General features: G+C 46.5%; 1 protein-coding gene across 1 annotated transcript in view; it reads left to right on the plus strand.

Annotated features, from left to right (window-relative positions):
• The window catches only part of LOC144755252 (disintegrin and metalloproteinase domain-containing protein 9-like), a 929123-nt gene that overhangs the window by 631353 nt on the left and 270016 nt on the right, over positions 1 to 27754 (plus strand). The window contains exon 13 of the mRNA XM_078643994.1: positions 26114 to 26203. Within this exon, the coding sequence (XP_078500120.1) occupies positions 26114 to 26203 (90 nt within the window). The remainder of the gene's footprint in view (positions 1 to 26113; positions 26204 to 27754) is intronic.

Below are 27754 nucleotides of genomic sequence, written 5' to 3' on the forward strand. Positions count from 1 at the left end.
CAATCACACTTCGATTTCCTCATCTATAGTTAAACACAGAACACCATACTTTTCACACATATACTAACACATACTTACTCTCTTATACAATCACTGATACAAGTACACATTGATATGCACAGAGTCACACACCTCCCAGCCAGCCACACACACACTCAGTCTTCCATACATCCAGTCATTCTTCAATATGTAAAACGTATTTAAACTTTACAAAAACACACAGACACTAGATGATGTCATCAGTGATGTCATTTGAGATGTCATCAGTGATGTCATCAGTGATGTCACTGACCATGTCATGAATGATGTAATATGTGACATCATCAGCAGTGGATTGCGGGTGCGCGATATATAGTTAGTGCAACTAACTATATATGGAATTTCAATGGTTTTGTGTGAGTAAAATAAGGTTTTCTAAATGCTAATTCCTAACTATATATGGTCTATAACCTATGGTTTTTTCAGTGAATTTTCAAGGTTTTGTAAATGCTAATTCCTAACTATATATGGTCTATAACCTATGGTTTTTTCAGTGAATATATATATATATATATATATATATATATTGCAACATGATCCGACTTTGTGTCGTCAGAAAAACGGCAAGCACGCAGGCAATCCGATGTTCAGAATATCTTTATTGCAAACCCCCTCACCCCAGAGAGACGCGTTTCGCTATGGAAGCTTCGTCAGAGTCAGTTTGTGTTTGTGAATAGGTGCCATTTTAAAGCCCACCTGACCTACATTAATTCATCAACATAAAAGAAGGTTCATACATTAAAAAGGCGGTGGCCATCTTAGAGTGCATAAGTCCACATACAATCCCAATACCTTTAAATGGCAATTCAATAAAGTGCTTAAAGTGCATAATTTAAAACTCATTGACAACCACACACATTTATCATTTATGTACATACTATCATTTTCTAAGTCAGAACTTAATTTTGACAGTGACTAATTTAACACTTATTCTAATCTATTTAGTATTATAGTGTTTCATCCAGGGGTGAATCCCCAAGTTTAGTCTCTTTTTAAGTGATGTCAACTGTTCTTTTCCTGACTTTTTTATTTGTTTTTTTGTGTAGCCCTATATGGGCAAATTTTACTATTTGTTAGAAATGCTAAAGAGCTGCAGCATAACTTCGGACATAAGGGTTAGGAGACTATCATTATTTGTTTTTGTTTCTTAAAAATTTTGATATATCTGCAACACAGACAGAACCTAGGTACACATGATCCCATGTGTCCGTTTATAGATGGACCCACATCTCCTCATCGTTATTTAGACCCCAAGGTGTCATGGTCTTTAGGTCAATGATGTATTTTGACTCTAAGATTCGGAGTGACTTCTCTCTGTCCCCTCCTCGTTCTACTCTGGATACTTGGTCCATGCAATAAAAGCTGAGGAAATCTCTATTGCTCTGATGGTATTCAGCAAAATTGCGAGCGACCGGGTAGTTTTTATCCTTGTTCGTGATCGCTCTCATATGTTCTAGGATCCTCAGCTTTGTAGCATTAATAGTGCTACCAATGTATCTTTTCTTACATGGGCACTCGAGACAGTAAATAGTATAGTCAGAGTTGCAGCTGAGGAGATGTTTTATTTTTCTATTTGGTCTGTCTTCCCCTGTTCTACCTGGGAACTCTGAAACTTTTTTGCTATTTTTGCAGGCCTTGCATCTTAAACGGGGAAAGAACCCCTTTGTATTAGTTAAAGATGTAGGTTGGGGCTTGGACGAAAAATGGCTGCGGACTAGATGATCTGATAACGATTGACAGCGGCAATAGGTTATTAAAGGCCTGTCTGTCAGATGCTTTCTTAAGACGTTATCAGTAGTTAAGATGTGCCAGTTCTTTTGAAAGCTGCGGACCAGATCACCAGATTTGTTATTAAAAGTTGTGATCATTCTTACATGGTCATCATCTTTCGGCTTTTCTTTGGCTACCAGGAGATCCCTCCTATTCACAATAGACGCCTTTTTCACTGCTTGATTAAACAGGTTGGTCGAATATCCCCTGTTCTTGAACCTCTCACCTGCTTCAGTTTTTGCTCTTAAAAAATCTCCATCTGCTGAGCAGTTCCTTTTTAATCGTAAGAGTTCTCCATATGGGACATTTTTTAAAAGGCTCTTAGGGTGGTAGCTAGCCGCATGCAGCACGGTATTGCCCGCTGTGGGTTTTCTATATAGAGGCGTGTTTGGAGGGTTTTGTTTTCTACAAAAACCTCCAAATCTAAATAGCATACACTTGTAGTACTTATTGTGCTGGTAAATCTTAAGTTCCACTGGTTGTCATTTAGAGCCGCGATGTATGCCTCAGCCGAGGTTTGATCACCTCGCCACACTATAAAAAGGTCATCTAAGTACCTAGTCCACAATAACAAATTATCACTCCAAGCCTCATTGGTCCCTCCCCATGCCTCGTGCCTCTCCCACCAGCCTACGAACAAGTTCGCATAGCTAGGGGAGAAGCACGAGCCCATGGAAGTACCCCTAATTTGCTGGTACATTTGACCTACAAAAAGAAACATGTTGTTAAACAAACAGAAACGCATCATGCTTAAAATCATGCTACTGTGTGTACGATATTTTTCTGGCTTCCTGTCCAGGAACCATTTAGCAGCTGCTAGACCAAATTCATGTTTTATACATGTATATAAATTTACTACGTCCAGCGTGATTAAAAGCATGTCGGGCTCCCAAGATATGTTGTCCATCATACGGAGAAAGTCTTGTGAGTCTCTCACATATGAGGGTAGGTCTTTAACAATAGGTGCAAGGAAATAGTCAATGAAGCGGGATGTATTCTCTAAAAGGCTTCCAATCGAAGATACGATCGGTCGCCCTGGTGGTCTTTTTGCATTTTTGTGGATTTTGGGGAGGTGGTAAAAGGTGGGTAATACAGGTGCATCGCATTTCAAAAACAAGAATTCTTCCATGTTGAGCATGCCTTCATCTTTCCGTTTACCCAACATTAAATGGTACTCAGTTATACTTTTGACATACTCCGCTCTCTTTATAGTCATGTAGCACTCAGTGTCTTTTAGTTGTTTTAGTGCTTCTTGTTCATAATCTTCTTTGCTGATGATCACTATATTCCCACCCTTATCGGAGGGTTTTATTTCAATTGTTTTGTCATTTTTTAGAGACTTGATCGCCTCCCATTCCCTCCTTAAGATATTAGATGTTTTCATATCCATTTTCACTTTTGCCATTCTCTCCAAATCCATCAACACAGCTTCATTAAAAACGTCTATTGCGTCGTGAGCAGCATTAGGCAGTTTTTTTGATTTATTTTTCAAATTGCTAGGTTCTCTGATTTGCAAGGTTGGAACAGATACAACGTTTGCTTGGCTTGTCTGTGAACCTCATTCTTGAATATCTTGTGTTGGGGTCAACAGCATTTCTGCCAAAACAGTCGTATCTTCATCTATCGGTTCCTCCGTGGTATCGACCGAACGCGATCCCATAACCGCGTTTGTTGGATGTAACGAGAAGATTTTTTTGAATTTTAGTTTCTTATGCATCTGAATAGATCGATTTTTGTATTTACCAGGTCAAACTCGCTTGTAGGGCAGAAGCTTAATCCTTTTTTAAGGACGTGAATTTCAGCATCTGTAAGTGTTCTTTTTGACAGATTTATCACATTATTGTCCTCCTTTGTTATTCTCGCCTCCAGCGACTCGATGCATTCCGTGTTACCCTCGGTGAGGTATTTATCTGTGTGCCTCCTCTTGCCCCTCTTGCCCCGCCTCGTCTTCCTCTTTGGTTTGGTTGGGGTGGATGATTCGTTTGTTGTGGTCTTTGGCGAGTCTCCTTTATGACCTGGTATTCGTCGAAAAAAGGTTTTTCTGGCGCCTTTTCCTTTGATACTGGAGCCGTTACCTGTTCTCCATCAGAAAGATCAGCCTCCGATTCCTCAGTGTCGACATTGCTAGTACCTCCATTTCCCTGCGCCAGTCTTTTCCGCGTTGCATCGAATTTTTTAGCAAAAGTCAGTATTCTGCCTGTAAGGTAATCTTGCTCATCTCTTTGAAATTTGTTCTTTTTTCGTTTTCTAATTCCCATCTCATAGTCTTTAATTCTGTTTGTCATTGCACCTCTTAGGTCGTCGCACATTTTTGTATCTTTCTCTTTTGTGATAATTTCCTCCAGGTCTGCTATTTCTTTTAGGCATTTTTCCCGGTCATTCCAGGCGTATTTAATTAATAACCGTACCATTCCTTTTGCAGACGCCGCTGTGTACTCCACCCAGTCTTTCAGGAGATTAGGATCTGGATTCTCATAAGACTGGATTGTATATATGCGGAGCCCCCTGGGGATTCTATCGCATTCAATGTAATGTTGAAGAGAGGTGGCCTCCCACCATTTCCGCACCTCTCTTTCCAATAACCTCTCAAGTCTCTGAAACAATATTTTTAGGTTACTGCTCAAGGCTGGTGTGGCCGCGATTTTTTCAGCCCTTTGTGGTCTTTCTGTGCTAGACCTAAACATGACATTTGCCGCTAATTCTCTTTCCCCCTGAAATGTCCTCCGTATTAGGCATTGCAGCTCTTGAATGTATGTACTATTTTTTATGAATCAATGTCTCACGGGGTGGTGATTGCTCACTGCGTTTGGGGTTTGCAATTTTCCTCGGTACCATACGGGTTAGAGGCTGAGCGTGTGATAACAGTTGTTAACGAGGGTTGGTTTACTCACTGTTTCCAAGCGGTGCCGAGTCGAGGTCCTCCGACGTCTTCCCTGCAACCTTCCGTACCGCAGCTTCGTAGACCAAACCCTCTATTGGTTGTTCATTACACTCCGGAGTCCTTCTTTTCTGTCTCCAATGTTTCGTTGTTCTCCGCTTGCAATGCCTCGGGGCTAACGGCCAAAGTTAACTTAAAACACAGGTTCTTCACCGCCGTCGCTCCCAAAAAAAATAAAATATATATATATATGTATATATATTCACGCTCTTTGGGGAGTGTCCAAACTAGTAAGAAGCACTCGAGCACCACAAATGCTTTTCTCCAACAAGCTTTATTCAGGTTCAAACACTTGCTTTTGCCAGTAGATGTGGGCTGTTTCATCCGGACGTGTTTCGGGCTTCTCCCTTCCTCGGTGGCATACAGTCCATGAGACACCATGTTGTCCCGCCTCCATTTAAGCCGATATCGCATGCCATGGATTGGCTGATCACCATGATCGTATGCGTTGCTTTATGGGAGGCGTAGTCCATATGATTGTGGTGCTTATAAAATAATAATTAAAAGCTGCAGTGAGCCCCAGCAAAAGCAGCATGTTAACATCCTTGTTGCGATGTCCCACAGTCGAAGCCCCTGTATGCGGCTCCGTGGCCTCCTTCTCTTGAGTGGTGCCTCTCAGCGGTAAGACGGCCGCTAAATATTCACGCTCTTTGGGGAGTGTCCAAACTAGTAAGAAGCACTCGAGCACCACAAATGATTTTCCCCAACAAGCTTTATTCAGGTTCAAACACTTGCTTTTGCCAGTAGATGTGGGCTGTTTCATCCGGACGCGTTTCGGGCTTCTCCCTTCCTTGGCGGCATACAGTCCATGAGACACCATGTTGTCCCGCCTCCATTTAAGTCGATATTGCATGCCCTGGATTGGCTGATCACCATGATCGTATGCGTTGCTTTATGGGAGGCGTAGTCCATATGATTGTGGTGCTCATAAAATAATAATTAAAAGCTGCAGTGAGCCCCAGCAAAAGCAGCGTGTTAACATCCTTGTTGCGATGTCCCACAGTCGAAGCCCCTGTATGCGGCTCCGTGGCCTCCTTCTCTTGAGTGGTGCCTCTCAGCGGTAAGACGGCCGCTAAATATTCAAGCTCTTTGGGGAGTGTCCAAACTAGTAAGAAGCACTCTAGCACCACAAATGCTTTCCCCCAACAAGCTTTATTCAGGTTCAAACACTTGCTTTTGCCAGTAGATGTGGGCTGTTTCATCTGGACGCGTTTCGGGCTTCTCCCTTCCTCGGCGGCATACAGTCCATGAGACACCATGTTGTCCCGCCTCCATTTAAGCCGATATCGCATGCCATGGATTGGCTGATCACCATGATCGTATGCGTTGCTTTATGGGAGGCGTAGTCCATATGATTGTGGTGCTCATAAAATAATAATTAAAAGCTGCAGTGAGCCCCAGCAAAAGCAGCGTGTTAACATCCTTGTTGCGATGTCCCACAGTCGAAGCCCCTGTATGCGGCTCCGTGGCCTCCTTCTCTTGGGTGGTGCCTCTCAGCGGTAAGACGGCCGCTAAATATTCACGCTCTTTGGGGAGTTTCCAAACTAGTAAGAAGCCTTCGAGCACCACAAATGCTTTTCCCCAACAAGCTTTATTCAGGTTCAAACACTTGCTTTTGCCAGTAGATGTGGGCTGTTTCATCCGGACGCGTTTCGGGCTTCTCCCTTCCTCGGCGGCATACAGTCCATGAGACACCATGTTGTCCCGCCTCCATTTAAGCCGATAATGCATGCCATGGATTGGCTGATCACCATGATCGTATGCGTTGCTTTATGGGAGGCGCAGTCCATATGATTGTGGTGCTCATAAAATAAAACAGCAGTCTGCACACAGTCTGTCCATACCACAGCCCTCATTGAAAATCCGCCAGTCCATCATGCTGCCACGGGAATCATTGTCAGCCGGATCTGCGCACATGCAGCGGGCAATTTCCGCGGCCAGACGAGCCGTAATCCATAAGTCAAAAAGAGTTGCCCCGGCTGACAATGATTCCCGTGTCAGCATGATGGACTGGCGGATTTTCAATGAGGGCTGTGGTATGGACAGACTGCGTGCAGGCTGCTGTTTAGCCTACCCACTGGGGATTTTATCACTGTGTAATTGTGCAACGTGATGCAGCTCACTCGAGTATGGAACTGGCACTACAACAACCATCGGGCTCAGCGAGAGCCAACGCCCATTGGGGCGGGTGGCGGAACATACAAGTACTGCCAGGTGCGTCACGTTGTGTAAAGAAGCCTCTGAAGAAATGCTGTTTAGCATGAAACGCGTCAGGCAATTATTCTTTGTATGGCTTTGAGCAGAATGCAGGCAGTCTGTACCCTCAATAAATGATGAAATGACATCTTCCAGAGTGGCTTTTTCGCTAGGGGCAACTCTTTTTGACTTATGGATTACGGCTCGTCTGGCCGTGGAAATTGCCCACTGCTTGTGCGCAGATCCGGCTGACAATGATTCCCGTGTCAGCATGATGGACTGGCGGATTTTCAATGAGGGCTGTGGTATGGACAGACTGGGTGCAGACTGCTGTTTAGCCTACCCACTGGGGATTTTATCACTGTGTAATTGTGCAACGTGATGCAGCTCACTCGAGTATGGAACTGGCACTACAACAACCATCGGGCTCAGTGAGAGCCAACGCCAATTGGGGCGGGTGGCGGAACATACAAGTACTGCCAGGTGGGTCACGTTGTGTAAAGAAGCCTCTGAAGAAATGCTGTTTAGCATGAAACGCGTCAGGCAATTATTCTTTGTATGGCTTTGAGCAGAATGCAGGCAGTCTGTACCCTCAATAAATGATGAAATGACATCTTCCAGAGTGGCTTTTTCTGTAGGGGCAACTCTTTTTGACTTATATATATATATATACATACACACACACACACATATATATACCGTAAACTTTGCCACAGAAATCCCAGATCACAGGACTCAGGAACAGACGAATACAGACCTAATTGTAGGTGTGAGGTGAGTTTTTTAAATGCTTTGCATGCCCGCCATATATTTATTTATACACAAAGCTGGTCCCAAAACAAAGTCACTCAGGAGACGGCACACCGTAGAAACGATATTCAAATTTAATGAAAGGTTGCAAAAAGGCAGACAAACGTGTATATATATATACATTTACAAGATAATGTATTGATTTTATGACCCACTAAGGCATGGGTACTCACAAACTTTCTCTCGGGCCGAATTTACAATGTGGTGTGTGGCCGAGAACTGCACCAGTGGAGGCGGGGTCAAGGGGGGAGGGGCTACAGAAAAAAAACTTTGACCATGAAGTTGAACACAGGCCCCTGCAGCGGATGCCTTCATCCACTGAGCCAACAGACCCGACATACACACACATCTCTCTTTCTCTCTCTCTCTCTCTCTCTCTCTCTCCCTATCTTTCCCTCCCTCTTTCTGTCTCCCTCCCTCTATCTCTCTCGCTCCCTCCTTCCCTCTCTCTGTCTCACTCAGTCTCCCTCTGTCTCACTCACTCTGTCTCCCTCTGTCTTACCTCTCTTTCTCTTTCTGTCTCCCTCCCTCTCTTTCATTCCTTCTCTCCCTCCATCTGTCTCCCTCTGTGTCCCAATGTCTGTCTCCCTCCCTCCCTCCATCGGTCTCCCTCCATCCCTCTGTCTCCCTCCCTCCCTCCCTCCATCTATCTCTCTCCCTCCCTCTGTCTGTCTCCCTCCCTCCCTCTGTCTGTCGCCCTCCCTCTGCCTGTCTGTCTCCCTCATTCTGTCTGTCTGTCTCCCTCTGTCTGTCTCCCTCCCTCCCTCTGTCTGTCACACTACCTCCCTCTGTCTGTCTCCCTCCCTCTGTCTGTCTCCCTCCCTCTGTCTGCCTCCATCCCTCTGTCTATCTCCCTCCCTCTGTCAATCTCCCTCCCGCTGTCTGTCTCCCTCCCTCTGTCTGTCTCCCTCCCTCTGTCTGTCTCCCTCTGTCTGTCTCCCTCTCTCCCTCTGTTTCCCTCTGTCTGTCTACCTCCCTATGTCTCCCCCTGTCTGTCTGTCTCCCTCTATCTCCCTCTCTCCCTCTGTCTGTCTCCCTCTCTCCCTCAGTCTGTCTCCCTCTGTCGGTCTCCCTCTGTCTGTCAGCCTCTGTCTGTCAGCCTCTGTCTGTCACCCTCTGTCTGTCTCCCTCTGTCTGTCTCCCACTGTCTCCCTCCCTCTGTCTCCCTCTGGCCCTGTGTCTGTCTGTCTCCCTCCCTCTGTCTGTCTCTCTCCCGCTGTCTGGCTCCCTCTGTCACCCTCTGTCTCCCTCTGTCTGTCACCCTCTATCTCCCTCTGTCTGTCACCCTCTGTCTCCCTCTCTCTGTCTCCCTCTCTGTCTCCCTCTTTCTGTCTCCCTCTTTCTGTCTCCCTCTCTCTATCTCCCTCTCTATCTCCCTCCCTCCCTCTATTTCCCTCCCTCCCTCTAACTCCCTCCCTCCCTCTATCTCTCTCCCTCTATCTCCTTCCCTCTATCCCCTTCCCTCCTTCTATCTCCCTCCCTCTATCTCCCTCCCTCCCTCTATCTCCCTACCTCTATCTCCCTCACTCCAGCTCCCTCCCTCCAGCTCCCTCCCTCCCTCTATCTCCCTCCCTATATCTCCCTCCCTCTGTCTCCCCCTGACTCCCTCCGTCTCCCTCTCTCCCGGTCTGCCTCTCTCTCTCTCTCTCTCCCTCTGTCTGCCTCCCTGTCTCCCTCTCTCTCCCTCCCCCTCCCTCTGTCACCCTCTGTCTCCCTTTCCCTCCCTCTGTCTCCCTCCATCTCCCTCTCCGTCTCCCTCTCCGTCTCTCTGTCTCTGCCTGTCTCGGTCTGTCTCTGCCTCTATCTGCCGCTATCTGTCCCTGTCTCTGTCTCTACCTCTATCTCTCTTTGTCTCTATCTCTGTCTGTCTCTGCCTCTAGCTGTCTCTGTCTCAATCTGTCCCTGCCTCTATCTCTGTCTCTATCTCTGTCTCTCTCTCTCTGTCTCTCTCTCTCTGTCTGTCTCTATCGCGGCGTGTCTCTATCTCTATCTGTCTCTTCCTCTATCTGTCTCTGTCTGTCCCTGTCTCTGACCCTATCTAGCTCTGTCTGCCCCTGTCTCTATCTGTCTCTGTCTCTAAAGGTCTTTATCTGTCTCTATCTCTATCTGTCTCACCTCACCCGGCTCTCACTCCCTGCTGACCTCTGTCACCTCGTCCGGCTCTCACTCCCTGCTACCCTCTGTCACCTCGCCCGGCTCTCACTCCCTGCTACCCTCTGTCACCTCACCCGGCTCTCACTCCCCACTGCTTTCCGTCACCTCACCCGACTCTCACTCACTGCTGCCCTCCCACCTCACCCGGGCTCTCACTCCCTGCTGCCCTCCCACCTCACCCGGCACTCACTCCCTGCTGCCCTCCCACCTCACCCGGGCTCTCACTCCCTGCTCTACGCCTCCCACCTCACCGGGCTCTCACTCCCTGCTGACCTCTGTCACCTCGTCCGGCTCTCACTCCCTGCTGCCCTCTGTCTCCTCGCCCGGCTCTCACTCCCTGCTACCCTCTGTCACCTCACCCGGCTCTCACTCCCCACTGCCCTATGTCACCTCACCGACTCTCACTCCCTGCTGCCCTCCCACCTCACCCGGGCTCTCACTCCCTGCTGCCCTCCCACCTCACCCGGCACTCACTCCCTACTGCCCTCCCACCTCACTGGGCTCTCACTCCCTGCTGTCCTCCCCCCTCACCGGACTCTCACTCCCTGCTGCCCTCCCACCTCACCTAGGCTCCCACTCCCCGCTGCCCTCCCACCTCACCGGGCTCTCACTCCCTGCTCTGCCCTCCCTCCTCACCGGGCTCTCACTCCCTGCTGCACTCCCACCTCACCTGGGCTCTCACTCCCTGCTACCCTCCCACCTCACCGGGCCCCACTCCCTGCTCTGCCCTCCCTCCTCACCAGGCTCTCACTCCCTGCTGAACTCCCACCTCACCTGGGCTCTCACTCCCTGCTGCCCTCCCACCTCACCGGGCCCCACTCCCTGCTCCGCCCTCCCACCTCACCGGGCTCTCACTCCCTGCTGCCCTCCCACCTCACCGGGCTCTCAGTCCCTGCTGCCCTCCCACCTCACCTGGGCTCTCACTCCCTGCTCTGCCCTCCCGCCTCACCGGGCGGGAGGGCCCGGTGAGGCGGGATGGAGCTTTCCATTGTATTCTATGCAATATGACATTTGTACATTTGCACTGGGGCGTATTGTTTTGCACCATTGCGAGTATTTTGCAGAATTTATTAGAGGCAATACTTAATTTATCTGTTTTGCCGGTTGGGTATGAGGAGTCAATAAGGCACTTTGCACTTTATTACCATTGTCCGGGTATTTTATACCATTTGTGCTTCTGGTCCAACTATGGGGATAAACTCAATCTGCCTATTTTGCACATGTTGTATTTGCACTATTGCATTTTTTGTACGTCTATGTAAATTATATGACATGATCATTCTCCAAAATTGAATTATGAGCAGAAGACCATTTTGTCGTAATGCATTCAGGCAGTGATGTATTGGCGTATGTTTTCTATGTCAATTAGCCCTACGGTCACATGATGTTTATTACTTGCACTTTAAATCTATTGGCTCTTCCTGACAGCGTCATGTGATCAAGGACTTTCTGGGGCCAAAACGCGTCATGGCGGTGCATGGTGTTACAAGGGATTAAATAAATACCTTTTGCACGCAGCAGTTTGGGTCCGTCTTCGTCTTTCCTGAACAAAGGGATGCTTATGACGGAGTTCCATGCATAGATATGTATATATATATATATATATATATATATATATATATATATATATATATATATATATATATTCACTGAAAAAACCATAGGTTATAGACCATATATAGTTAGGAATTAGCATTTAGAAAACCTTATTTTACTCACACAAAACCATTGAAATTCCATATATAGTTAGTTGCACTAACTATATATCGCGCACCCGCAATCCACTGCTGATGATGTCACATATTACATCATTCATGACATGGTCAGTGACATCACTGATGACATCACTGATGACATCTCAAATGACATCACTGATGACATCACTGATGACATCTCATTTGACATCATTCTTGTGCTAATACGATAAACCTCTTCAGACTCTAATATAACCTTAGATACACTCAGTGTATACAGACACTCACACACTGTCACTCATCCATGGAGTTACTCACACACCTAGTCAGTCATGCAAAGAAACAATCTCACCTCCATTTCCTCAACTATACAGTTATACACACCTTACTTATTCAAACATATACTAACACATATTTACTCTCTTATACAATCCCTGATACAAGTTCACAATGATCCATACAGCCACTCACACATTCAGTGGCTCTCATGCACAGTTATTTATATATGCCAACTCTCACATGTACTGTGTTTTACATATGTACTTACTATGACATGTAGCATTGAGATATCCATTCACTCATCAATACACTCATGCACACAGTCAACCGCCCATGTAGCTTTTTCCACATGCACTCTTGAACTCATACACCTAGTGAATCAACTGCTCACACATCTATGCACAGAGTCACACACCTCCCAGCCACCCCCACACAAACTCAATCTCCCATAGAAATACTTGGGCAACCAATTAATAACACATATAGCCTCTCGTATAGCTAATGATCAACACATGCAGCAGTTTACATCACAACAGACATAATGATGCACAAATTAAGACAGTTTAGTCACTAACCCATGCATTCAGTGAGACACATTTAATCACTCACTCATACAGTCAGTCACGCGCCTACTAAATCCTTCATCCAGACACTTATACATCCACTCATTCTTCAATATCTAAGACATATTTTAACTTTACAGAAACATACAGTCACTGGATGTTGTCATCAGTGATGTCATTTGAGATGTCATCAGTGATGTCATCAGTGATGTCACTGACCATGTCATGAATGATGTAATATGTGACATCATCAGCAGTGGATTGCGGGTGCGCGATATATAGTTAGTGCAACTAACTATATATGGAATTTCAATGGTTTTGTGTGAGTAAAATAAGGTTTTCTAAATGCTAATTCCTAACTATATATGGTCTATAACCTATGGTTTTTTCAGTGAATTTTCAAGGTTTTGTAAATGCTAATTCCTAACTATATATGGTCTATAACCTATGGTTTTTTCTGTGAATTTCATTGGTTTTTTAACAGCTAATATCTGTAGCTGTAAAATGTATTCTTCTTTAAATCCAAAAATATATTTTATATGTTTATGAATAATTTTTTTTTTAAATATTTTTTTTTCTTCGTTCCCGCTTCGCGAATCGGGAAGCTTCCCGTTAGCTGACCTTGATGCCGCGAAATAGACCGCGAGCCGGTAAACGTTTCTTTACCGCAAGTGCCGCGTTAGAAAACAACATCGTGACGCCTCCCGTCCGCATGACGTTCCACGTTGTCGCGTGATACGTCATATGACGTGCTACGTTAGCGAACTGGTACGCGAAGCGAGTGCCAAAGCGCAGGTTTCTGGAAGCAAACCGGGAGGCCCTGCAAAGCGCTTAACGTAAACACAGCAAGTCATGTGACTTGGTAATAACACTTTTCATTGGTTCATTTCACTTTTGGTTTCCTAATGATGTAAGACTAGGTCATATAATCTAAAATGAACACTTTTGATTGGTTGAGAACTCTTGTTTTTCCCAAATGATGAAAATCCCTCCTTCTTTCCTCACTCTGACTTTCATCATTGTGAGAGAAAGACCCTTTGTGATCACTGAGCAATGGCTTCTTTAGTAGCTTCAGCTGGTGCTTCCCCACCACCTCCACCACCTCCAAGGAAGAGAGGACCACCTGCTCAAGTTGTAATTCAACAAGAAGAAGAAGAAGAGGAACAGGAGGACGAGCACGAAGAGAGGCAGTTTTTGCCTGAGCAGCCCAAGACGTCTCACCGGAAAGAAAACTTCATTTGGCAATTTTTTAAAATTCCCAAAGGTCAGAAAAAAGTAAATGCAAGATACGTAACTTGCCTTATATGTCAAGATAGACTGTCCAGAGGGACCGACAAAAAATACAGTTTCGGAAACTACACAATGCATCGCCATATGACTAGGTGGCATCCTAACAACTACAGTGCTGCACAGTTTCGGAACGACCTAGATAATCTCCCTATTATGGCCAGAAGATCTGTTGTACCGGAAGTAACGGGACCAGAGGGCAGGGAGATGGTGCCAAATATACAAATGAGATTTGGTGAAGTAAAACACACCTGCGTATTTTGCGATGGATTCATTTCCTACGGAGAAAGAAGCATCACTCTGATCAACAGAGCTATTGACTATCATATGCAAGTTTGTCCGAAACGCCCAAAATAATAAATACTTCTTTTTTTTGTTTTGTTGCTCCTGTTGAGCCCTTTACAATGAATCGTTTTCATTGCCCCCTCCAAGAAAAACCCAAAAAAATATAAAACTGTTCCGAAAAATTCAAAAACATTAAAAAAATGTTCAGAAAAATAAAAAAAAAAGTTCTTTTCAGAACTACCTCCCCGTTATTAAAAAATTGGTACAATATTTGGAACTGTGCCAACCTCTATTTCTCTTAGTTCGCTTCCTAGTTCGCTCGCTGGTACGCGAACTGGAAGCGAACCAAAAACAGTAAGTATAAGGGAAGGAAACACACACTTATGTTAAAAGAAAGACAGCTATAGGGGAGTAAACTAGAGATACTATTACCCATAATCCACTACTGATGATGTCACATATTACATCATTCATGACATGCTCAGTGACATCATCAGCAGAGGATTGCGGGTTTTTTGGCAACATGCCTTATCCACGGTTTAATAACGCTGCCTTTTGCTTTATATAAGTTTTCAAATTGTATGAAATATATACCAATAGGTCTTTATGAACCTTTAGGTAGTGCTTTTGTTCATGAGGTCTGGTCGCTTCCATACACATACAGATGTTTCAAAGATGATCAAGAAGTTTATCTGAATGGAGAGGAATGCACTGAGACGCCAGATCATTCACTAATGTGTAGGCACATACAGTTACACGATTCATGCAACAAACACCGACCAAATATGGCTTGCGTGTTGCAAGGCACGCCAGTTCCTGCTATCATCCCCACGTTCAAGTTGTTGGAAAATGGTAGTTATTTGATGCTCAATAATGAAGATTGTTCTGAGTTAATTAAAAGTATTCCTTTTATCGTAACAGTAAGTGAACGGGTTATTTGCTGCAGAAATGTTCTATTTCCTCCCACACATGAACATAGGGAGTTTTCAATCTGGCCACAAATACCAACCTTGGGACACGTTTCAACGGCATGACAAGAATAAGAGCTCTTTTGTCTCAGAGAGAGGTGGCCTTGAGTTCGGCCCGTGAAACTTTCGTACTTCACATAGCGAACACCCGTACACAGGTTTGCCTTTCAATTTCAGCAACATGTTTCCGACTATCTTTAACGCATCCTCCACAAAATCCCTGGCACACTTTTTTAAAGTTGTTACCAGTGGTCTCGTGACTTCATTTGAGAAAATCTTTGGAGTCATCCCTGCTCCCTTTCATTCCATTTTCTCCACTCTGGTTCGTGGATTGCATTTTTACTTGCATTACCAGCGGACGCTCTTGTGCTTTTTTACATTTTTAAATATGGATGTCCCTCCTATGCAACCTCCGACCCTGCAGCTGCTGACACTGTTCCGCAATCGCATGCTAGAATATTATGGCACAATGCCGTTGGCGATATTAAGCACGGCATATGGATTATCTTTTCGGTTCTCCTACTTCACCTGTGTCCAGCCTGTATTTCACTGCCTGACCTGTGATTTCGATTGGGCCATTGATTTGTGTCTCTGCGGACCGGTTTCTCCTGACGTCGACTTTAATCAGCTGATGACTCCTATCATTACTCACGAGTTGGTTTGTCCTGGCGAAAGGATTATGGCTGTGGCATTGATGCATGGACTACTTGGTCCCTGGAATTTACTGGCGGCAGCACAGTCTTTCTTGGAACACAGCTTTCTTGAAAACCCACCGAGCTGTCCTCTGATGGTGATAGAGGATCCGGTGCTGGGAGAGCACGTATGTTCTTTTCCGCTTTTAAATTGGATGGCTGAACTGTTTTCGGATGAAGACGGTGACTTCCTGTTGGAGGCTGTTGCAGCTTATTTTGCATACACAGTTATGTCATAGACCTTTTTCATGTTTCATATGCTGAGTACTAGCATTTCATTGACAATTCATTGACTTAATTGTCAAGTTTTTATTATTTACCTTGCCTATTGGCTTAAGACTCGATAAAGTACTTGGCTGTTTTATTTTTCTTTAGCATTGAATTTTCCTAGTTTTTAATGCTTTACCTTGCGGACCGTCCACATATAAACTTGCAATCTGCTCTCATGAGATGGCACTTCTATTATCTTATTCAGTTCGTTTCCGGATCATGGGGAGGTGTCATCTAGGTCCTGGATATCTTTACACCGTGTTAAGTTAGCATGGGCTCATTACCGGTTTAAACGCCATTTTTCCTTTTTTGCAACTTCTGCACACGACATTTAGTTGTTGCTTTAGCTTTCCACCTAGTAGTTCATCGTGGTTTACATGAGAATAATATGTTATTGGTCTACTATCTGCTTTACTTGTTAAACTATATCTGTACAGCGAGTGCTAAAGTTTCAAGAACAACACGATACAGAATTGTTATGAGGTCTGATCTCCACGACTTCATACTCATAACATAAGTGCAACTTCTGCCAATTCTGGGCATGAGGCGGGTTTTATATTGCTTTGCCGAACACACATACACAACAGTTGATGCGGTTCACATGAAGAGAGAGCTGGTGTATGCTGATGTGATTCCTTCAAATCTAAGACACTAAAGTATGGGCACGCCCTAAACCAACACAAAGAGACCTTCTTAGCAAATAATATAATATGTGTATTAGGGAGGGTGAGATATAAGCAGCCGCGGGCCGTGGAGGGAGTTACGGTGAGGCAGGGAGGCGGGGAGGGGGAGAAGCAGGGTGGAGCCCTCTCTACCTTGCCCCTCCCCCTCCCCGCCTCCCTGCCCCACCGTAACTCCCTCCACGGCCCGCGGCTGCTTATAAGTGTTGCTAACTCTTATTCATTTACAGCATGTTAACATACTGTCACCATTCGCTTTTTATGTACTAGTAACTATGCTGGTAATTTTGCTACTGATAATATGTGTACTTGTATTCTCCACCCTGCTTCTCCCCCTCCCCGCCTCCCTGCCTCACCGTAACTCCCTCCACGGCCCGCGGCTGCTTATAAGTGTTGCTAACTCTTATTCATTTACAGCATGTTAACATACTATCACCATTCACTTTTTATGTACTAGTAACTATGCTGGTAATTTTGCTACTGATAATATGTGTACTTTTATTATCTAAGGTACTACGCCTGAGAAGACGGCATTAGTAAATAAACATTTCAAATACACATGTGTTCTTCTTAACTCCATGTTCTGGTTTCTAAGAAATATATAACGACCGACTGTTCATGAGTTCCACGTATCCTGAGGTACTATAAGTTCATATTCTGGATTGTCTAAACATTGAGAGTTTGTTATATCCAATGTGACACTGTACCTAGCTTGCTAAATAGTTTTTGATTACTAACGTGAGTTTTGGGACACCCTAATTCGCCGAGGTTCCAATCCTCTGTCCACAGTTCTGTGTGAGAACAGAAACCCTGCGACAGGGGCACCCCCGACCCTTGCTGGAGCTTCATCACACTTGCGATACAACTCCAGCAATGCGCCACCTTTACGGCACAGATACATCACGCATCTGTGCTGTTTTTGCCCCGTGATGCGCCGCATTGTAAATGCAGCACACCATAGGTGACGGAACAGCGGCACAGAATGACTAACACATCCCTGGTGATGCGCCAGTCATCATAAATCTATCCCTATGCTTCTTATCTTGTTAGAGATGAACCGCCATATGTATCATCAAAGTTATTTGCATTTCCTAAATAGCGAACTTTAAGGAATAAATAGCGATTCTTTACCATTCCTAGTTTGCGATGAGCTATTTGCTAATTAGCCGAATGTAGCCCAATGAAGCCCAATGTAGCCCAATGTAGCCCAAAGATGGCCGCCAGACACACAAAAAAACAAATGTAGCCCAAATATCAGCCAGATGTAGCCCAACTATAGCCCAGTGACAGAATGACCAATCAGCTTCGCAAACCTCCGTTACGCGAAGCGGAGCGCTGTTACAGATATATATCTTTTTTTGAACGTTAATTTCTCAAAATCCACTGGAGCACATATATTGAGACCTAGCAAAGGCACATCGGGCTACCAGTCCCTAATATTTTGCCAAGTTTCGTGCAAATCCATTCAGCCGTTCGATTATTATTTTTATTATTTTTTTTTGCCCCGCGGGGCCCTTTTAAAACCTCCACATCAAACCTAGGGGGTCAGCGAGGATCTACTATGCCCCCTTATAGTTATTTCCCCCTTTGTTTTGACCTCCTCTTGTCTCTCGATCCTACCGAGAGACAAGATGGCGGCCGCTACGGACTGTTTGGAATGTTGACAGACGCCGGAGAACCAATCAGCTTCGCTTCACAAAGCTCCGTTGCGCGAAAAGTCCGCGAACCAGAGCGCTAACCGGTCCGCTGTTACAGATATATATCTTTTTTTAAACGTTAATTTCTCAAAATCCACTGGAGCACATATATTGAGACCTACAAAAGGCACATCGGGCTACCAGTCCCTACAATTTTGCCAAGTTTCGTGCAAATCCATTCAGCCGTTCGGGCTAAAAGTGAGGCCAACCGCCCTATGGAAAACTCAATGTTAAAAACACGTTTTGGGACCCCCCTTTTTTCTCGGCCCCCACTGGACGAACCCCCCCCAAATTTTCAAGGGCTGCTCAGAAACAAAATGTGCCATTTTCCTGAAAATTTCAGCCGATTCCGTCCACAAACGCCAAAGTTATTAGACATAGAATTTTCAAAAAACCCATAGAGAAAAAATCCTAACTATATATACCTACTGGCGACCGCCAGTAGGTAATATATATATATATATATATATATATCCTTGTTATCGCCTCCAGCACACAGGAATCGTTTCTCCCAAGAGACGAAGCGTACCCAAGGTCGTGCTAAATATTTTTATTTATATTTTCCGCCCAACGCCACCGCCATGGCGCGTTTCGGCCCCCTCTTGGACCTTGCTCACATGACACATCACATGGGCAGATCTACACCTTTTAAAGTGACAGTGCAGTTGCTAGTACAATAAATACGGGTGACAGACTACGTTCCTGCTTAAATGCAATTGTAACTGTAAAATACAGTACATTGAAAGTGCAACACTTACAAACTCCTGTGCAATTCTAACTGTGAAATACAGTACATTAAGAGTGCAAAACTGCAAGTTCATGTGCAAATTACAACCATAATAAATATTCACAATAAATAAATATTTACAATACCGGGTAAAATACATCAATAAACATTCATGTTCAATATTTATGATAAGAACCTTCCATTATTAAAATCAACCGGTTAAAAAAGAATTTTCTAAAATATTTACATGATTTTAAAAAAATCTATGCATAAAAATTCCTATACGGCTGCATCTAAACCCGGGGTTGTGAGTCACGTCCGTGACTAGTACATGAAAGAATGGCAGTAACCCATGCAGGAACGTTAAGAGTCAATACATATGAATATGGCCCAAGTGGGCACCACAATCATCCACAATCAATAGTGCTACTGAAATTGTGTATCCCCACCCTAAACCTAAAATTTCTAAGTGCAAAACAGTGAAAGTTTCAAATACTTTAAATAATTATTTTTGTGTGCGGCATCCTGACTTATTCATTGCAAATGGACCAACAAAGATATATACAGAATTTAAAAACCATAAAGATCAAATATAGATTATAAAAACGTATGAAAATCTTCAGTGGAATTTAAACTACTCGGACTCTTGGTGTCCATCTCAAGAATATATTTAGTTTCCAGTCTTCTTAACCTAGCATTTCTATCACCACCGCGCCTCAAGGGGGGAATGCAGTCCACCACATAGTATTTCAGCAGGTCAGGATCTTTGGCATGTACTGCCGAAAAATGGCGAGCCACCGGATATGTATATATATATATATATATATATCAAACAAAGAGTTAGCCCGAAATGAAAAAAGGCCACAGGCAGATCGGTTTCTGTTCCGCGGGACTTTTTGATAAATCAGGTGCAAGGTGGAAAAATCCCGTCTACTTCAGCAACAAGCCACTGACGAAGGGAGTGGAATTCTCTTGAAACGCGTTTGGCTATCTGAATTATGAATGCTGAATCCTGTATGCTGCTAGCTTGCAATTTTGACACCAAATAAAGCGGAACAGAAACCGATTTGCCTGTGGCCTTTTAACATTTCGGGCTAACTCTTTGTTTGATATGAGAAGCTCAGTCCAGTCACGAGAAGAGGCCCCCTGCTTGGTGCAGGCTCGGGATGCCAGGTGAAGCTGACTCCGTGAGAAGGCAGGGAGTTCCCGGCGTCATTTGAAAGGCAGAGGCTGTGCAGCCTACATTTTTCAACCTTCAACCCACTGGGGGAATACTTTTATAATTATTGCTCAAGTTTTGACTGGTACTCATCAGAGTGGCACCTACCTGCACTGCAAGATCCATAAAGCCACGGAGTTGGCCACTCCCATACGGGCGGGACTTTTTGATAAATCAGGTGCAAGGTGGAAAAATCCCGTCTACTTCAGCAACAAGCCACTGACGAAGGGAGTGGAATTCTCCTGAAACGCGTTTGGCTATCTGAACTATGAATGCTGAATCCGGTATGCTGCCAGCTTGCAATTTTGACACCAAATAAAGCGGAACAGAAACCGATCTGCCTGTGGCCTTTTTTCATTTCGGGCTAACTCTTTGTTTGATATATATATATATGTATGTATGTATGTATATGTGTATATATATATATATATATATATATATATTTATTTTTTATTTTTTTGGGTGTAGTTCATCATGCAGGGGCCAAGAAAAAAGGGAGGGTCCCAAAACATGAACTCCCCATGCATTATTCATAGTATGGTGGGTTCCCTGGGTGGGCACCTGATCACCCACCCTTAATGGGGGCGGACCGAAATATGCCTGGGAAGGGGGGGCAGCATGCCCCTCTCCCCATAAAAAGTGTACAGGTCCCATGGGATGGTCTCCCTGGGCCAAAATCAGCCCATGAGTGGGCCACATTTCCCCCTCCCCAAACAAGCATACCAGGCCCCGACAAGAAATATGGTACTTATCCGCCACTATGTATACTATAAAACAAACTAGCACACTCATTGGATGATGTCATCAATGATGTCATTTATTATGTCATTTGTGAAGTCACAAAATATGTCATAGAACATGTAATGAGTGATGTCATGTGAGGTTATAAACAGTGCATGCCATGAGTGCAATTTATAGTTAGCGCTGCTAACTGTAACTGGTGAGTTTCTGTGGGTTTTTTTCCGTTCGAAACATTGTTATCACTGAGATATTCACCTAACTATAATGCTACTTTAACCTTTGTTTTTTTCAGTGAATACACACACACACACACACACAAACATAGGGCCGGACTGGGAACGAAACCGACCCAGGCAAACTACTCGGCCGTACCCTCACCCCCCCACCCTGCCGATTTTGCCTGATTTTGTTACAGGGGGGTTGATATTGCTGGCCCCGGTAACAAAAACGGCCACCCAGGGTCCAAAAACCAGCCCCACACCCTGGTCGCCCACCAGGAAAAGCCTAGTGCCCGCTACAGCTTGCAGGCCAGGTCGCTCCCCTACTGCCGCACAGCTCCACCTGTGTGTCTGCCCCAGCTGCCACTCCGAGCGCGAGTTTGCTCCTGCTGTGCCCCCTGCTCGTCTCTGTGCCCTTCTGGTTTGTTCCAGTTTTATACTTTTTCCCTGTATTTAGTGTGCGTTGTGCCGTCAGTGCCTTCGCTCTCTTGCCCAGCTCGCTCCCCCCTTTTCTATTTTGTACCCTGTTCTCCCGCCGCTGCCCCCTGCGGTCCCGCCCCCTCGCCGCCCCGCTTCCCAGCTGCTCCACCCCCCTCTCCAACTTAAATGGTGGCAGCACAGCGGACGCGCCACTGGCACACCGAATGCGCGTCAGAGGCAAGTCCATCTGCGCCCGTCTGTGCCTGGACCGCGCCCAGCCCCATAAACCCTGGACCTCGCGTAAGCCACCACGCCTGTCTCCAATACGACGCCAACACCCTCCATGCTCTCAACACAGGCCGAGAACACCGCTGCTTCCAGGCCACCCCGAAACACACCCACGGACCCTTCTCCTACCGCACCCGCAACTTCACCTGCCACAGAACCGCCGAACCCCCAATGACCAAACCCAACCACCTCCGCTGCATACTCCACAACACCCGCTCCGCAAGCAAACACGCCGTCGAGCTCTGGGACCTACTCGATACCTTCACCCCAGACGTTGCCTTCCTGACCGAGACTTGGTGGAACGACTCCTCGGCACCCGACATTGCCATAGCCATCCCAGACGGATACAAGATCATCCGCAGGGATCGCACCAACGGAATTGGAGGAGGCCTAGCCATCGTCCACAAGTCCACCCTCCTATTCTACGCCTACTCTGACGACACCCTCAACACCGCCGAACACCTACACTTCCGGATCCACACTGACCCCAACACCACCCTCAGAGAAACCCTCGTCTACAGACCTCGGGCTCTGTTCAGCGACTCCATCGCCGACCTCGCCAGCACCCACGTACTCGCCTCCACGGACTACATCCTCCTCGGGGACCTGAACTTCCAACTCGAGAACAACACCGACACCAACTCCGCCACCCTGATCGCCAACCTTGGCCTATACCAACTCGTCACTGAACCCACCCATGCCGCCGGCCACCCGCCTGACCCCGTCTTCTCCACAAGCACCCACGTCGCCTTCAACCACACCACCGAACTCCACTGGACTGACCACCGCTGCATTCATTCCACCTTCAAGAAACCAATGACACACCACCGCACCCAACAGCTGCCTCGCCGCTGCTGGAGCAAAGTCATCGAAGACCAACTGACCTCCACCCTCGCCCAGAACCCACCCACCGACCCCACCGATCCACATGCCGCCACCCGTAACTTCAGACAGTGGATTGACAACTGCGCCAACACCCTCCCCCGCTCAAGAAACCCTCCTTCAACCACACCATCAAGAAAGCCACCTGGTTCACCAAAGAGCTCCAGACCTCCAAATGTACATGCCAGAAACTAGAGAAGAAATGGCTCCACGTTCACACACCAGACAGCCACGCAGCCCACAAGGACGCCACCCGCAGACATCACAAATTCATCAGAACAGCCAAGAGATCCTCCTTCAAAGCCCGCCTGGACAACAACGCACACGACAGCAAAGAGTTATTCAGCATAGTAAAGGAACTCTCCAACCCCAGCGCCAACGACATCCCGCTCTCGCAAGAGCTGTGCGATTCACTGGCCACCTTCTTCCATTGCAAGATCGCTGACATCCACGACAGCTTCAATATTCCGACCGCCCCGACCACGGCAGACTCGGCCCCCCCCACGAACACCCACTGCACCAACCGCCTGACCTTCTGGGCCTACGCCAATGACAACGAGACACGCAAGGTCATGAACTCCATCCACTCAGGATCACCATCAGACCCCGGCCTACACCACGTATTCAATAAAGCAGACACAACCATCGCCCTCCAACTACTGAAGATCATCAACATCCCCTTCGAGACAGCGACATTCCCGGAAAGCTGGACACACGCAGAAATCAACGCCCTCCTCAAGAAGCCCCAGGCGGACCCCCAGTACCTCAAGAACTTCCGGCCCATCTCCCTGCTCCCCTTCCCTGCGAAGGTCATCGAGAAAATCGCCAACATGCATCTAGCCCGCCACCTCGAGGACAACAACATTTTAGACCCGTCCCAGTCCGGATTCAGACGAAACCACAGCACCGAGACAGCCCTCATCGCTGCCACAGATGACATCAGGCGTCAACTAGACAACGGCTAAACATCAGCCCTCATCCTCCTGGAACTGTCAGCCGCCTTCGACACGTCTGCCACCGCACACCAAGGACACGCCTCCAAGAAGCCGGAATCAAGGAAAAGGCCCAGGACTGGACCACGTCCTTCCTGTCCGGCAGAACCCACAGAGTCCTCCTCCCACCCTTCCGATCCGAGGCCACCGACATCATCTGCGGCGTACCCTAGGGCTCATCCCTCAGCCCAACCCTGTTCAACGTCTACATGGCCCCACTCGCACAAGTGGCCCGCCAGCATGACCTGAACATCATCTCCTACGCCGACGAGACCCAGCTCATCCTCTCCCTCACCAAGGACCCGCACACCGCCAAAACCAACCTCCACGAGGGAATGAAGGCCGTCGCAGAATGGATGAGAAGCAGCCGTCTGAAACTGAACTCTGACAAGACGGAGGTCCTAATCCTCGGCCCCACCCCCTTTGCCTGGGACCACTCCTGGTGGCCGACCACACTGGGAACAGCACCGACACCCACGGACCACGCACGCAACCTAGGATTCACCCTTGACTCCTCCCTCTCCATGCCATCTCCTCCTCCTGCTTCAACACCCTCCGCATGATCTAAAAGTGGATCCCGACCGAAATCAGAAGAACGGTGACCCAAGCCCTGGTCAGCAGCAGGCTGGACTACAGCAACACACTCTATGCAGGAATCCAGGCCAAACACCTACGACGACTGCAACGCATCCAAAATGCCTCCACCCGCCTGATCCTCAACATCCCTCATCACAGCCACATCACCGCCCACCTAAGAAACCTGCACTGACTCCCCGTCAACAAGAGGATCACCTTCAAGCTTCTCACACACGCACACAAAGCACTCCACAACGAGAGGTGTGGCGCCGCGGCCAGGGCGACTGACGCTGGAATCTGGGGACCACGGTTCGATCCCCGGCTCCGGCGGCAGGTTAGCCCAGCACCATGTGACTCTGGGCAATAGCTCGCTTAATCTTCCCGACGGCCCCCAGCGCCTAGAGACCCTTACGGGTGATTGTGCGCTTTACAAATGTGGACTTTACTTTACTTTACCTGAACAGCAGACTCAGCTTCTACACCCCCACCCGCCAACTCCGCTCCGCCAGCCTCGCCCTCGCCGCGGTCCCCAGCATCCAACGAACGACCCCCGGCGGCAGATCATTCTCTTTCCTAGCCGCCAAAACTTGGAACACCCTCCCGAACCAGCTGCGGCAGACCCAAGACCTGCTCACCTTCAGTAGTCTCCTCAAGACCTGGCTCTTCGAGCAGTAGCGGCACCCATCCCCCTCAGCGCTTTGGGACCCTCGCGGGTAAGTAGTGCGCTTTATAAGTGATGGATTGATACAGCCAGTCCGGCCCTGCAAGCAGAATTCTTGTCCATGGAGTTAAGGTTAAGACTTAAGTTCCATCGGGGCATCGCTAATAAATTTGCTCCGTCACCAATTTTTACAAAATATTCCACTCTCTCCTGGACTGTTCCAAATACAATGCAGCATTTCCAATGGTGTTGGGGGGGAGGATCAAAAGTTTAGCATTGGTTCCAAAAATAACATTGACCTGTAGAATAAATAAGGCAGTGCAAACAGTAGATAAAAGCTGATTCTGCCTAACAGGTAGTGGCAGCTTGCCTTTATGGATGTCAGGGCTCCTCCCTCCTTGTTTCTTCCCCATTTTGTATTATATGAGCAAACAAATAATAATGTATTATTCACTGCTGGTGTAATAAAAATAATTAGTGACCTCTGCCTGATGGCTTGAGCGGATGCATAAAGGTGACTGCACCAGTTGTCAATCAAGCTGTCACCTCATCTCCTCCCAACTCGTCACAGGGCAGGGTGGGATTAAGAACTCTACTGATCCCACCTTATCCTGGGACAAGGTGGGAAAGGGTGACGTGACAAAGCAAGAAGCTGACAGCTGGATCCTACACATTTTTACTCAGACTTCAGCTTTCATTTTACTGCTTCATTCCTATGGGTGGGAAGAAGTGTTCCGGTCCTATGGGCCTACCAGGCAACTGAAAAGGACAAGTGTGGACAGCTGAAAGTAAGACATCCCATTGCACCCATTGATGTTCTTTTATAGCAGTGTAGGAATCCTTATTTACTGCATTTTTATCCCTTACGAATGTAAGAACCCTACTGCAAGCCTTTCTTCGCCCTAGCGGAATGTCAACTTCTTTTCCCTATATATACATGCACAAATAAGCATGAGTAATACTAAACTTGCTATAACTGCTTTTCCCTAATAGATCATAAGCATTATGGTATGTTAGAATCCACAGTAATGTAGACATTTTGCTATGATTGCCTCTTTCTTCTCTAGGAATGTAAGAATCCCTGCTGCCAAGCTGCGACCTGCACACTGACATCAGGTTCACAATGTGCATATGGCCTCTGCTGTGACAACTGCAAGGTAACACTTTTTCACTACTGTTTGATTGCACCTATGAACATATACTTATAACAAAGTTTGTGTACCTCTGGCTTTGCCTTTAAGTGGATCATACCAAAGGATGATGAAACTCCAATTGGGTCATGTATAGAGAGAGCTATTACTTCAGAAAACTATTTATTACTCTGATTTTCCCTTCCTTGTCCCAGTCCCTAGTCCTCCCCCCATACAGGCACCACTTTTCCAGAGCCAATTTGTTTATATAAAAATCCTCTCAAAATCACCAGTGGAGGAATGTTGATCATATGAATAGGAACATGGATGGGTGAATCTGAGCAATGTGTGTTACCAGTAACTAATGTAAGTATTATCTCTTCACCCCACCCTCAAACTAGACCTCACTTCAATTAAGATATATCAGGGGGTATACAGCAGTAGTACATTTTAATCTTTAGTCAACTATTGAATCAGAAGCACACCAATTTTCCAGCTTTCCAGCTGCATACATGTTATGTTATTTTGATTTGTATGGCACACTCATCACCCAAGAGGGTATCCAGGTGCTTGAGCAGGTGTGTGGGTTTGTGGTCCCCAGGGTGTAAATATGAAGAGCTAGGTCTTCAGCTTCTTGGGGAACTCAAGAAGTGGGAGGAGACGCTGATGTGTTGAGGGAGGTTGTTCCATGTCTTGTGTGTGATGTGAGAGAATGAGAGACCGCCAGTTTTGCTTTTGCAGATGCAGGGAACATGTGACAGTGAGGAGGGGGTCTAGTGGTTTGGTGAAAGTGTATGCAGCTGTGCAGGTATTCTGGTCCTGTGTCGTGTAGGGCTTTGTATGTATGCTTGAAAAGTTTGATTTGGCTGCGCCTGTGAATGGGGAGCCAGTGAAGCTTCCGGAGGGGCTTTGTCATGTGGGTGTGGTGTGCAAGGTCGAGTATGAGTATTACAGTGGTGTTCTGTAAGGTCTGAAGTGTGTGTAAGGGTTGTTTGGAAATTCAGAGTGGCGCAGCCTGCTGGTGCTTGTGTGTGACACACTGTCTGGTGTTCTGAGGCAACCATATGAAGATTTTTTTCAGGCTCCGTAGGATGTGGAAGTAGAAGGTGCACACTGTGTTGACTTGAGCCATCATGTTCAGCTTTTCATCTAGGATGATCCCTAGATTTCTTGCGTCGCCTGTGGGAGTCAGTGCTGGTCCTTGCCAGATGGCCACCAGGTGGAGTTCCATTTGGAGGCCTTGTTGCCGAAGACCAGTACCTCCGTCTTATCAGAGATGAGTTGCAGGCAGTTCATTTTCATGTAGTCTGCTACCATGGTCATGCAGTTGGTGAAATTGGTTCTGGTGGTGGTTCTTTTGACAGTCAGGGAGAGGATAGTTAGGTGTCATTGGTGGAGGAGATGACAGTGATGTCTTGTGATTGGACAATGTTGGTGTCATGATATGTTGAAAAAGGTGGAGCTGAGACACGATCCCTGTGGGACTCCGCATATCAATTTCTTGGTCTCTGATAAGGGTGAAAAGCTTGACCCTTTAGGTTCTTCCTGTGAGGAAGGAACAGATTCATTTGAGAGTGG

The sequence above is a fragment of the Lissotriton helveticus genome, chromosome 5_1, assembly GCF_964261635.1.
Source record: "Lissotriton helveticus chromosome 5_1, aLisHel1.1, whole genome shotgun sequence".
Lineage (NCBI taxonomy): Eukaryota > Metazoa > Chordata > Amphibia > Caudata > Salamandridae > Lissotriton > Lissotriton helveticus.